This window comes from Pinus tabuliformis, chromosome X (genome assembly GCF_031772625.1).
Source record: "Pinus tabuliformis cultivar Carrire ecotype Pingquan chromosome X, CPIR1, whole genome shotgun sequence".
Lineage (NCBI taxonomy): Eukaryota > Viridiplantae > Streptophyta > Pinopsida > Pinales > Pinaceae > Pinus > Pinus tabuliformis.
This window is the reverse complement of record NC_142308.1, coordinates 3,460,865-3,474,551: the sequence shown is the minus strand read 5'-3', so window position 1 is coordinate 3,474,551 and position 13,687 is coordinate 3,460,865. Positions and strand designations below refer to the sequence as shown.

Genomic DNA, 13,687 nt, shown 5'->3' with positions numbered 1-13,687 from the left:
CTTTCGAGGATGCAAAATGATAATACTAATATTCTTGTATTAGATAATTTTCTTGATGAATATATTTTTGCAGTATCCACTAAAATGCCTTGGTTTGTAGATATTGCTAACTATTTGGCCACAATTTTTTTCTTCTCAGCTATAAGAAAAAGAAAGACAGAGTAAATAAAGCCAGTGCACTTTATTTTTGGATAGGAGGAGAATTGTACTGACGGGACCTAATCTGATCATTAGAAGATGTGTTCGGGGAGATGAAGTGTGAAAATTCGGAAACCCGAATTTTATTGCAGCGACTGGAAATAATTCTCCTAATTGTTAAATTATTTTTTAACAATTTATTTACTGTTTGCTACAACAAATACTGAATCAATCACATTTCAACCTACACAAATACACGACAGAAGAATAAACGCTGGAAGAAATGCTAGCACACACAAAATAACACAAATATTTTTGGACAAAAGTCCCTAGGTGCAACAACTGAGGGTTTTAATATTAAGTAGCAGTGAAATAATCCGCACTCCATAGGCAAATTCGGGCTCTGACCTCAGCTCAAATTGAGCCGTCCAAACTGGCTTTGCGCAGCTACTGCGTCACCCTAATGCAGTCACTTTTGCACTTAGCTTGAACAACTTCTCCTCAAGCCATCTGGTCTGTTGTTGTCTGGGAAAATGTCTCTCTTGGCCTCTGGAACCTCTGCGCGACTTCTGGCACTGAAACTGTGCTTTTCCCCAACAAATTCAAAATTGCCTCTAGAGGCTATTACGTTGCTCTGCGTCAGCCTCACTGTGGCTCCTCTGCCTCTCTGTAAATGCACTCACTGGAACTGGAATCCTTCCTCCGGCTTCACTGTCTTTGCCCCTATGTCACTACTTCGATTTCTCTGGCTCTCTCTTTGACAACTCACTGTTGCTACTCAGGAAATCGACCTGCTAAGGAAATCTGCTCAAGTGAGTTCTTCAAGCCCCATCGACTTCTTCTTATAATCCTCTGTTGAGACTTCAACGACCAAGATTAGATCTTAATCAATGGCTAGGATTAACTTGAAGTCGATCCGTGTGAATTTCTAGAACATTCACACCATAACTTAATTAATTCTGATTAATTAGTCATATTCCCTAAGTTTAGACTTAGGAAATATTTAAAAATTGACTAATAATCTAATTAAGTCATTTCTAGGTGGAATTTCCAGAAACAATTTTTGGGTTTTGGAGATCTCATGTATTCTAGCCTCTCCACAAAATTTCAAGGATAGAACACATCCGATGCTATAAAAACTAACACTCCCTCCTAGCGAGGAATGTGTTCTAGAGTTGTTGTCCCCTGTAACATCACCTTATCTTTGCATCATCTCCTGTCACGCTGTTGATGTCTGGCTGCTGCTACCCACCAACTACTGCGCAACTCTGATATGTGCTGCATCTGTGCTGCTGCTAACTCTGCTGCCAACATTGCATCTGCACTGCAACTCCTTCTCCATCTGTTGTTGCAACCTCTGCAACTAAAAAGCATTATAAATACTAAATCAACTGTGATCAGTATGATGCATCTGTCAGCCGAGTGTCTGACTGCTGCTAGTATTTGCGCTGTCACTGAGGCATCTGTGCTGCTACTGACTCTACACTGTGACACCTGCACTGCTGCCTTCTTTGCACTGCACTCCCCAACATCTGATTGCAACTAGAGTCTGCATCTGTCACTTTGGCATCTGATTGCATCTACTGCCACTGATCCATCTTGCTACTGAAATACTGTGGGCCTCCGTAGCAAGGTACTGACTCAAGAAGTGGACCTCCTCAAGAATCCTGCCCATCTGTAGCACTCTAGGGCTACAACACCAAGTCACCCCACTTCACTCCTGGAGGTATATCGTCGAACATAGTGAAGTCTTCCACTAGCCTGGAGGACAACCTATCGATCTCTGCTGATGCTGCTTGCTGGTCCTGCTCTCCTCCTTTACCCTTCTTCCTGAGAGGACACTGGGTGCTGTAGTGACCATGCTCACCACATATGAAGCATTTGACCTTCGACAGGTCCTCCTTTCGTTGTTCCCCCTGTCCCTGTCTGGGACCCTTAGATGCGAGGGCAACATTCTCCTCCTCCTTCACTTGCTTCGATCCACTGTTGCTGCCACCAATGGAGCTCTTTACTAGGTCTCGTCTCAACTCCTCCTGCTACAAATCGGCCCACATCTTGTCCCACCTTGGCAAGGTGTCTCTGCCCAAGATACTTTGGACAAATACCTGCCACTCCTCTGAGACACTGTTGAGTGCTAATCACACTAGCTCTGTGGGTTGAGGCGCTGCCCCAACAACTGCAAGCTGGTCCCGGATCTCCTGAATCCTAGTGAGGAAGGGGTCTATGCGTTCCCCTTTCTGCATCCTGGTGCATCTCAACTTCTCCTCTAAGTATATCTTCCGCTGCTCGGAAGTGCCCTGGTACAGTGTGGTGAGAGTCTCCCACATTTCTCTAGCAGTCCCTCCCACATTTCTCTAGCAGTCCCTTTGCTAGCTATGTGTGAAACAATGTGATCTCGAACACCATCAAGGATCAACCTCTTTGCCCACGCCATCTCCTTTCTGTATTCCTTTAGCTGATCTGCATCCGTGGGGATAACTACCACTGCATCTATGAATGGCTTCAGGCCATATTCATTCAAAAGGAAGGACATCCTTGCCTTCCAGATGACATAGTTGGAAGCACCATCCAACCTGTCCTGATCTCGAAGTCTAGCCGTGGCCATCTCAAACAATATCGAAAATCTCCTCTTCCCTTCTCGAGTGAGAAACTCTGCACACAACGATTGCTGATCGGCAAGGGAAATTGAATTTCTTGAGACTAGAAGTTCACCGAAGAAATTTTTCCCTCAGTGTGTGCTCTTCTTCCACCTGATGCTAGTTCTGCACTAGCAAATTGTTGCAAAACTATTGTTTCCACCTAGAGATTTGCTTTGCAAAAAAAACTGACTGCTACCTCTGCCTCTTGAATCCTTCGATCTAGAGAGATCGAATTTTTCTATCCCTCGCTCAGAAAAATTGATTGTCCTTAGGAAATTCGACCTCTTGGCCAAGGTGATTGCGCTGCCTCTAGGATTTTGATCTGCTGCCCCTCAATGAACAACGAAAACTCCCTCTTCTTTCGCTACTGAGCTCTCCGGATGATCATCTGCGCTTTGATAGCATGTGAAAATTCGGAAACCCAAATCCTATTGCAACAATTGGAAATGATCCTCTTAATTGTAAAATTAATTTTTAACAATTTATTTATTGTTTGCTACAACAAATATTGAATCAATCATATTGCAACCTACACAAATAAACTGCGGAAGAATAAACGCTGGAAGAAATGCTAGCACATAGACACAAAATAACACAATTATTTTTGGACAAAAGTCTCCGCAAAAATCCAACTTGGGAAAACCAGTGCAACAACTGAGGGTTTGAATATTAAGTGGCAGTGAAATAATCTGAGTACAACTAGATGCCGAAACTGGCAATCCTACAGAGAAAAACTGGCAAAAAAAATCTAGTGAGGAATTTCCTCGTTCCATATGCAAATCCGGGCTCTGACCTCACCTCAAATTGAGTAGTCCAAACTGGATCTGTGCAGCTACTGCGTCACCCTAGCGCAGTCACTTTTGCACTCAGCTCGAACCAGCTTCTCCTCAAGCCGTCTAGTCTGCTGCTATTTGGGAAAATGTCTCTCCTGGCCTCTGGAACCTCTACCTGACTTCTGGCACTGGAAATCTGCTTTTCCCCAGCATATTCGAAATTGCCTCTAGAGGCTACTACGCTGCTCTGCATCAGCCTCACTGTGGTTCCTCTGCCTCTCTGCAAATGCACTCATCGGAATTGGAATCCTTCCTCCAACTTCACTGTCTCTGCCCCTCTCTCACTTCTTCGATTTCTCTGGCTCTCTCCGGCAACTAATTGTTGCTACTCAGGAAATTAAACTGCTCAAGTGATTTCTCCAAGCCCCATCGACTTCTTCTTATAATCCTCTATTGAGACTTCAACGACCAAGATTAGATCTTAATTGATGGCTAGGATTAACTTGAAGTCGATCCATGTGAGTTTCTAGAACATTCACACCATAACTTAATTAATTCTGATTAATTAGTCATATTCCCTAAGTTTAGACTTAGGAAATATTTAAAAACTTACTAATAATCTAATTCAATCATTTCTAAGCGGAATTTCCAGAAACTATTTCTTAGTTTTGGAGATCTCATGTATGCTAGCCTCTCCACAAAATTTCAAGGCTAGAACACATCCAATGCTGCAAAACTAACATGAAGTACCCAGGATACTCAAAGCATATCATGATGAACCATGTGGAGAACATTTTGCCAATAGACGAACTACATATAAAGTATGTCTTTTGGGATATTATAGGCCTTTCCTTTTCAAGGATGCCAAGGAATATGTCAAAAGATGTGATAGTTGTCAGCGAATGAGGAGACTTATTTAGTCAAATGGGATGCCTCTACAACCACAGGTACTTATAGAGCCTTTTGGGAAATGGGCTCTAGATTTTGTTGGACCTATTAATCTTCCTTCCAAGCAAAAGAGGTATATACTTGTTTGCACTGATTATGTTACTGCCACTAAATTTTGCAACTAAAAATGTTGTTGTTACATTTCTTTTTGAGGAGATTTTCACTCGTTTTGGTGTTCCAAGAGAAATTGTAACTGATCATGGTGCACAATTTACGCCCAAGCTAGTGTAGAAGATCATAGGGAAATACAAGATTAGGCATCGCAAATCCACTCCCTATGAGATAGAAATTGTTTTCGACAATGGAGCAGTCTGAATTAAGACCATTGATGAAAAATGAACCACTTTTCTTATTAATGGGCATAGACTAAAGCTATATCATAAGCCCTCAACAAGAGAAGAATTTGTTCAAAGTCTGCAAGAAAGTTCTAATTTGAAGTTGGTAGGAAAGGGGATCCTTCTCCTCTTCTACCAAAAGAAACTTGATTTCTTTTCTATATAATAATAATAATAATTAAAAAAAAGAAAAAAATAATAAAAAGCATAGTTATGAAAACCAACATTGCTGGCAACTTGGATTTTCCTTTCCCTTTCCTTTTTTACTTTTCTCTTTTCCCTTTCTTTGCAAAATAAATCTTCAGTTCAAATAAATCAGTTTGAAGAATTTGTTTCTCTTTTAAAGAGAAATTCATCAGCATTTATCAACATCATCAGTGATTATTAACATTATTAGCATTAGCAACAAAAAGTATTCTGAAGAATTGAAGCAAATCTAAAAAGACTACTAACATTCTATAGCCAGTTCAACATTTCGTAGTTGATTCATCAAAAAATTACTTTGGACCTGCAAGCAGAGCAAGATCAAAGCACAAAAATGAGGTAATGCAAAAAGGTAACTATTTGAATAGCCAATCAATTTTATTAAAGTATAAACTATAGATATTTGAGTTGATGGACTGATTGTAAAAGTTTTAAAGGCTCATATGTTTCAATGATGACACCTATTATAAATCATTCGCTATCATTTTGTTTCATCATATCTTAGAAAATCTTCCTATTCTATTTGGAGAGTTCAAAGCTCCAAAGCCCATGTCGACATTAGAGGATCATATCTACATGATTTATGGGCAATTATGATTTGAAAGTGAGAGTCCTATCATAATATCATCACCAAAATTGCTCGTTTCCATTAAAAACCATCATCCCTTACCAAATTTCATTTCACCACCCATTTTCCTCCATTGATACCTGCAATAGACTGTTGAATAGGAAATTCAGGGGCGAGACTTCTTTCACAACAATGGGAGTCATCATCCAACATGAGCCTGTGGGTGCAAAATTCTTGGTTGCCTATCCAAAAGTCAAGAAGCAGTTACAGAAAGTTGGTTAAAATTCATTGAGAAATTTGAGGGTTATGACTAGAGAGTTTGCACAGGCATTTGATGGGGTCGAAACCGAAATTGGGGATATTAGATTAAAGTTGACAGAATCATTTATAGCAGAAGCGACAACAGCATTTATCAACATCATCAGTGATTATTAACATTATTAGCATTAGCAACAAAAAGTATTCTGAAGAATTGAAGCAAATCTAAAAAGACTACTAACATTCCATAGCCAGTTCAACATTTCGTAGTTGATTCATCAAAAAATTACTTTGGACCTGCAAGCAGAGCAAGATCAAAGCACAAAAATGAGGTAATGCAAAAAGGTAACTATTTGAATAGCCAATCAATTTTATTAAAGTATAAACTATAGATATTTGAGTTGATGGACTGATTGTAAAAGTTTTAAAGGCTCATATGTTTCAATGATGACACCTATTATAAATCATTCGCTATCATTTTGTTTCATCATATCTTAGAAAATCTTCCTATTCTATTTGGAGAGTTCAAAGCTCCAAAGCCCATGTCGACATTAGAGGATCATATCTACATGATTTATGGGCAATTATGATTTGAAAGTGAGAGTCCTATCATAATATCATCACTAAAATTGCTCGTTTCCATTAAAAACCATCATCCCTTACCAAATTTCATTTCACCACCCATTTTCCTCCATTGATACCTGCAATAGACTGTTGAATAGGAAATTCAGGGGCGAGACTTCTTTCACAACAATGGGAGTCATCATCCAACATGAGCCTGTGGGTGCAAAATTCTTGGTTGCCTATCCAAAAGTCAAGAAGCAGTTACAGAAAGTTGGTTAAAATTCATTGAGAAATTTGAGGGTTATGACTAGAGAGTTTGCAGTTGCACAGGCATTTGATGGGGTCGAAACCGAAATTGGGGATATTAGATTAAAGTTGACAGAATCATTTATAGCAGAAGCGACAAAGCTCCCTAGAAATGGTGAACACTGATTCAAGAATCAGAGGATAAAAGACGAAATGTGGAAGTCTTTCTTGCATAACCAGGTATGGATACTTCATCATTTAAAAAGGGCATTCCAGTCTCTGCATTAAAATAAAAATGGTGAAAGCTATTGTTTGTTTTGCAAAAGTTTCTTACTTGTGAAGGAAGATATGGAACCCTGTTGTTTTATCGCGCCTGGTTATTAATGCATCTTATAAAAGGGAAGGAATTGAATTTACATTATCTCATGTGGAGTCTAAAGAAGATGGCATTTAACATTGAACGAGACTCAAGAAACATAGACAAAGCTATGTATCATCATAGTTTAGTCAAGATACTTGTTGAGGTGGAATTAAAGGCTAAAAATTATAATTGGAAAGACTTTGTGGTGAGAAATCATTTTATTGAAAGTTCAGATGAGGAAAAATTCAAGAAAACCAAAAGAAGTCGAAGGAGGCTTTCCTCAAACCTAATCCTGAACAAGCAGTTAATGAAAATGGATATTTGGTTGCCAAGGTGTAATGGAAACAAAGGTTCATAATATTGAAGAGATGGAGGAAGATATCACACTCAAAGAACTGGCAATGCAAGCAAAACCCTCCAGGGGTAGACCAAAGAAGAAATAAGGAAATCAAGCACAAAAGAAGAATGGACCAGACAATTTTAGAAAGAAGAAAGCCAGTGAAATTAAACAAGCAGAGCCGCCAAAGAACATGAGTAAACCTCAGAGGCAGAGTATTAAAAGGAAAAGTGGCCAAGAAACAATGGAATTTGAGCAGCAAAAAAGGAAGAACAAAAGGTTAACAAGAAGCATGACAAGACAAACCAGTTCAAGTATACAGGTTGATGAGACAGAGACAAAGGTACCACCAAAATCTTCTACAAGAAAAACTCTAGAGGTAGATGTTGTCTAGCAACAAGAGTACAATTACTTTGAATCATTGGAGGAAGGAACACAACAAGAAAAGGTAAAGTCTCCTCTTGAACCAAAATTGTATAATGACATTCCAGTTTTTGATCAATCTGAACTAGAAACAAGTATTCCTTCTCCTAAGGAACAAGAAGTTATTAAAACACTGAAGTAAGAGATATTTGAACTTGAATTATTGAATAATCATATAAAAGATGAAAATCAATTGATCAAGGCATAGAGTGAGACAATGCTTCTACGCATGTGTTATTGATATAAGAAGAATCAAAAGCTTAAGAAGAACAAGATACTGCAACAAAAGATCAAGGGATTATGAGCTAAGTTGCTAATGAAGAAACCAAGATGGTTAATGAATGTGAAGAGCAAAGGAATACAATAAAATTTGGATGTTTTGGTTCAAGCTTCAGAAGTAGTTCTCTGAAGAACATCACTGCAATTTTGATTTTTTTTCAACCATAAGTGCATGAGGACATGCAAAACTCTGAGTGTGGGGGAATGTCGAGCTTCCAAAATTGCCTTCTTTTTGACTGTTTATCTCTCAATTTCACCCATTTTTGTCACGTTTTCTCATACCATTATACTTCTACCATGAGTTAAGAGTTAGATGAGCCATGCAAATACATTAATAAGGTAAATGTCCATTATCATCTCAAATCTATACATTTTGCTTTATTAAATTGGTTTGATTAGACATAAGCTACCAAATTGTGCATATTTTGTAGCTCCTCTAACATTCTGCAACTTATTCGAAGGTTCTATAGGATCCCATGTGTTTTAAATCAGCTGGAGCACATCCACAATGGTCAAATGTTGCCAAGATGGTGATCTACCTATTAGCCATAGGTGGAAGTTCACAGGTTCAACACATCTCTCAAGTCAAACCTTCGGTCAAAGCAGTTATGGCACATGTGTAGCAGTTAAAATATCAAGCGAGCGAGCTCTATCATCAAGCGAGCGAGGTTCAAGAATGAAGATTTGAAAGATTGAAGCTAATAGCGTGTCTTCTTATGATTCACCTCTATGATAGTGAATTTTGAGAAGGAAAATTCCTATTTTAATTGAGAAACTGAGATGTTGAATTTGTATTCTAATAATAGCCAACAGACTCTTGAGTTGTTAGTTTGAAAATTCTATATAAATGCTTCATTTGGAAGCGAATGGACAATGCATAAGTTGATACATTTTAGACATATTGTTATTAAAGAGAACTCTGTTGCACGCATTTCATATTTTATAAATCTCTATGATCGTGTCGCTATATCTGGTGTTGATTTTAAGTTTGTGATATGAAGTCTCCACATACTTGTACATCTCAGGAGGCCCCCCTGTAGAAGTGCGAGCTATACAATAGTTTTTGTTCGATTTCTTATACTTTGTTTCACACACAAACTTTAGATTCATGCTTTGTCTTGTTTTAAGATTATATGCTTTGCTTTCTTAGCTAGATTCATTTTGTTTTTCACTTGCTTGTTTCTCTTTATTTTCCATAGGTCTAAGATTCATTTTATTTTCCACTTGCTTGTTTCTCTTTATTTTCCATAGGTCAAACGCTTGAGTAAACTAAAAACAATTGCTTAGTTTCTCTTAATTTGCGTAGTCTCAGATTTCTAGTCATGAATATTTCTAATTGGATATGCACACATCAATAATCTCATTATAGTCACTTGATTTATTACTGCTTTAAGAATAGATTGCCTTACTTTAGATTAGAGTTTTCAATTTAGTGCTCATAGAATAGGACTAATTAAAGTGAAACACTGATTCACCTGCTTCTTGTTGGAAATGTAACTAGTTTCGGTCTTCATAATTGTTGTTGTACTCATTTCAATATGTATTTATGTAACAAATAGAAGAAGGAAAGAAAAAGTTATTATTATAAAGCATGTGTTTCATGTTCTTTATTGATGGTTTATAGGTAAAAGCATGTTCTTCATGCTTCTAGGGTTTGTCAGGTCATAGGATTTATTGTCATGAGTCAAGAGAGTCAACATCATGTTTATAAGACCCTTCCGGGGAAATTATATCTTGTAAAAGAATTTATTTTGAGTCTAGAAGGTCCTGGAAACCTCCAATGTACAAGTTGGCTCTGGAAGCTTCAAGTCGGCCTAAAGAGGGAATTTGACCCCATAGAAATGCTATAAATACAAGCAATTTGACCTCATTTTTCCCTCACTCACTCACAAGTTTGATCTCAAGAGAAGAATTTCGATCTTTAGTTGGGAAACAAAGAAGAAAAGGAGAGCGAATGTCTAGAAGAAGAAAAGAAGGAAACATGTTTTTGGGCTCTCTCTCTCACATGTGTGAAGTTCTAGGGTTTTTGCAGCTGCAAAGGGGGCCAAAAATTGCAGGTCCGAATTGCAATAGGACAAGTTGCAGTATCAAGTTGTTGGGAGAAGGAATATTTTGTCTTCACCTCGTTGACGTTGGAGAATTTGTCTTGCTCAAGGAAGGATCTCTTGGAGAAGTTGGATTAGGGTTTTTGTAGCAGCTACAGGGCCGCAATTGCAAAACGAAGTTGCAAGATTAAATTGCTGGGTAGAAGCTGTGGTCGAAGTTGCAGCTAGAAGTTGGTTCTCTTGGAAGGGCTGACTTGGAGCCTAATTTCTGTGTCCGCTGTCTTTATTGTTTTTCTCCTGATATTTGTTTGATGAAAAGATCTAATAAAAAATACAAGAAGAATAATAAAGTTCACAAGCAAGTATTAAGGTTAAGGGAAATTTAATTAATAGCTGCCATACTGCATTTTCCAACACCTGTCAGTGTTTCCAATAGTGCCATCTCTAAGAGATTGAGACTAAGGATTATTTCATCTTTAGTTGCCCCATTTATTATGATATCCATGGGAGATTTCTTTGCTTATTAAGGGGGATCCAGACCCTTTCTAGTTTCTTTCGATGCTCAAACTAGAGATGTCTAGCCATTTACATGCAGGAAGCCCTCAATCTTCGTGCCTACATTCTCTAGGCTCCCCCTCGACTAAATCCTATTCAATGGATTATGTCCTTTTTTGTCCCCAGATTAGCTAGGGGCACCAAGAGATAGACTGACAACAACATTGCCTCAAACTACAGATTGATGTAAACCCAAAGGACCCTTCCCCTTCCCTAGAGACCTCATATACATCATTAGACTGGTTCTCTTACCAGTAGACAGTTGAGGTCACCTAGATACTAGCAATGAGTTATTTTTTCCCGACAACAATGCAATAGAGGGTCCACATATTCCCCTAGCTCTGCTTGGGGGCACCATTCTATTTTATGTTTTCTTTCATTCAACCTCGAGTGTCAAGGGAGAGAGACCTAGATCTAGTGGATCATGACCTACTCCCTTGTTCTTTTCTGCAGCGGCCTGTGGTTGGAGTTGAGGGTTTTTCTGTTTAGCATATGCACATTTTGTTTCTACTTTATTTTCTTGTTCTTTATATAGGAGACCGTTTGGTACTTGTGCTTGTATTGACATAATTGTGCTCTGCAGTCTCATTGACCTACTTTTGTGGTCATTTGTTGGATATTAATATAATTATCTTATCTATGTCATTTTCCCATGTTTTTGGCAATGATATTGCTTTGGAATCTATGGTTGCTAGTCTGAGCTGTAATTTGTTTGTTGCAAAATCCATGAATACTCTACTTATTCTTCAAAGCTATGCAATCTTTATGCTGTATTACATTTCTGAATTGCCAGATGAAAATTATAATTTTATGTTTACATATGATGCTGTCTAAATGAGTAGTATATATAATATATTGTTGGCACATGATTTGTTTTGCAATATAATTTGAAAATTGTCCTTTATCTCATTTTTCTTGGAAGTATTGGTATCTGGGTTTGTTGATTATATTTATATTCAATGATTTTCAACTGCAGTATGAAAGCAATGCTCGCTTTGTGAGATGGTCAGATGGCAGTTTGCAATTGCTTATCGGGAATGAGGTGCTTGATCTAAATGTTCAAGATGCAAGACATGACCAGGCTCATCTCTTTTTACGTCATGGAAAGGTATATTCTCTAGTGGGTTTTCTTGAAGTTTTTAGTTCTGATATATTTTCAACTTGTTGCCATTCCGAGAAAGGGTTTCAATATAATGTCCTTCAGAGTAAAGCACCGGTTGCATGGTTAGGAGTGTTCCATTGTACATGTGACACAACATTCTGTTCAGTGTCTTGCCTGTATTTAATCGACAAAAGCAGCTCTTTTTCATTAATTGGTATTTTGTAAGAAGCAATAAAAGTAAAATTTATATGAGAACGGTTTAGGTATGTAGTTGACTATGTTTTCTTTGAAGCCTGTCAGCTGAGCTTGTATGGATTTTGGAGAGTTGAGATCCATTTTGACTGATTACTTTGATTTTATGCTGTTGTTTGACTTAATTAGGGAATCCTACAATCTCAAGGACGATTACTACATAAGATGAGATTTATGCCATCTTCTTTATCTTCAAAGTCACATCGGTTGTTGACTGCTCTCGTTGATTCTCGCCATAAGAAGAGCTATAAAGTAAAAAATGTCATTACAAACACTGATCCAGAAAGAGAGAAAGAGGAGAAAGAAAAGGTATATGATTGATTCAAATATGCTATCAGGAACAGGAGCTCTTTTTTCTTGGGAAGTATATAAACTTTGTTCAATCTTTATTGGTTGCAAATATTAATTTTATTAACATGGTAGAATTCTTATCTGGAAATTTTGAATTTTTTGTTTTCATGTATATTACAAAAAGATTGGCATTTTTCTAAACATTTAGAAAAAAAATAGAAAATATGCAAATCTTTATTTTTGATTGGCAAATAATGATGGAAAGCCAAATGGAAAATATTACCCACTGTAATTTTCTGCATATGCTATACATCAGATATGATGTCTCCTTTTCATTTTGCAAATTTGAACCATATGTAAAGAAAATGTAGTGTGGAACCAACCCTACTAGAAAAGGAAATGTGTAGGGGAATTATCAAAGTTTAAGTGATTATTACAAGGCACATGGGAAATTTCAATTAGGTTGACTTTTTATAACTGAAAATTTTGTTAATCGTGCAGGCTCTTGAACAAAGAATCCGAAGCAGGGAGGACCTTCATCGGAAACAGGAAAAAGTTAGTCGCAAGTATACACCTGCTCGTGAGAGGGAGCCCCAGCTTTCACCTGGATATTTGGAGGAAGCATTGGAAGAGGTGATACTATTTTATTTTTTTGTTTTATTACTCTGGAAGGTTTTTGAAGGTAGAAATATATTGGAAGTGTTCTGAGCAAATGGATTTTTAGCATATCTCTAGTTTGTGGTTTTTCATATAGGTATTAGGAACAATGACTAGATTCTATTTTTTAATTAATATCCTTTACAAGGGCAGGATTGTGGTATATCCTGTGTATTTAAATAGTTACAGTATTGTATTTGCTAAAACATCCAATTTGCGCCACTTTATGCCAGACTTCAATCAGTCTTCCTGCTGCTGCAGAAGAATATTTTTTTCATTCAAATCACATCTTACTAGCTTTTGCTGGCAGGGGTCTATAATTTGTAGGATTTGTAAACCTAGTTAATGAGAATCTCACTTGAGCTGTTTTTTGGATGTTTACTGTTTATGTTTCTCTTAGTAAGAATGCTTTACTGGTTTGTGTACATAGGAAGATGAAGCAGGTGGATATGCTGAGAATCGAAAAGCAGCTCATTCCCGTCGCTTCCAAGAGGAAATAGAAGCAGAAGGCAGGGCTGAGAAAAGAATCATCAATGCTAAGAAGGTCTGTTGTCTTGTGTTTTTTAAGATTCTGTCTGAATTTCTCATAAGTAATCTCGTCTTACTAGAGCAACAAAGTTGATTTAGGTGAAGAGGCAATGGTTGGGAATTAGCTTCCTAATGATGGAGTCCTGTTTTGATTGCTTCTGTATATAGAGAGCTGTAGCCTCAG

The 13,687-nt window shown here is 37.6% G+C and overlaps 1 protein-coding gene across 3 annotated transcripts in view; it reads left to right on the top strand.

The window, feature by feature from the left end:
* LOC149137988 (protein LEO1 homolog) overlaps nucleotides 1-13,687 on the top strand; it is a 51,286-nt gene that overhangs the window by 36,617 nt on the left and 982 nt on the right. For all 3 annotated transcript variants that reach the window (XM_089446448.1, XM_089446449.1, XM_089446447.1), the window contains exons 7-10: nucleotides 11,650-11,781; nucleotides 12,157-12,336; nucleotides 12,820-12,951; nucleotides 13,406-13,519. In XM_089446448.1, the coding sequence (XP_089302574.1) occupies nucleotides 11,650-11,781; nucleotides 12,157-12,336; nucleotides 12,820-12,951; nucleotides 13,406-13,519 (558 nt within the window). The remainder of the gene's footprint in view (nucleotides 1-11,649; nucleotides 11,782-12,156; nucleotides 12,337-12,819; nucleotides 12,952-13,405; nucleotides 13,520-13,687) is intronic.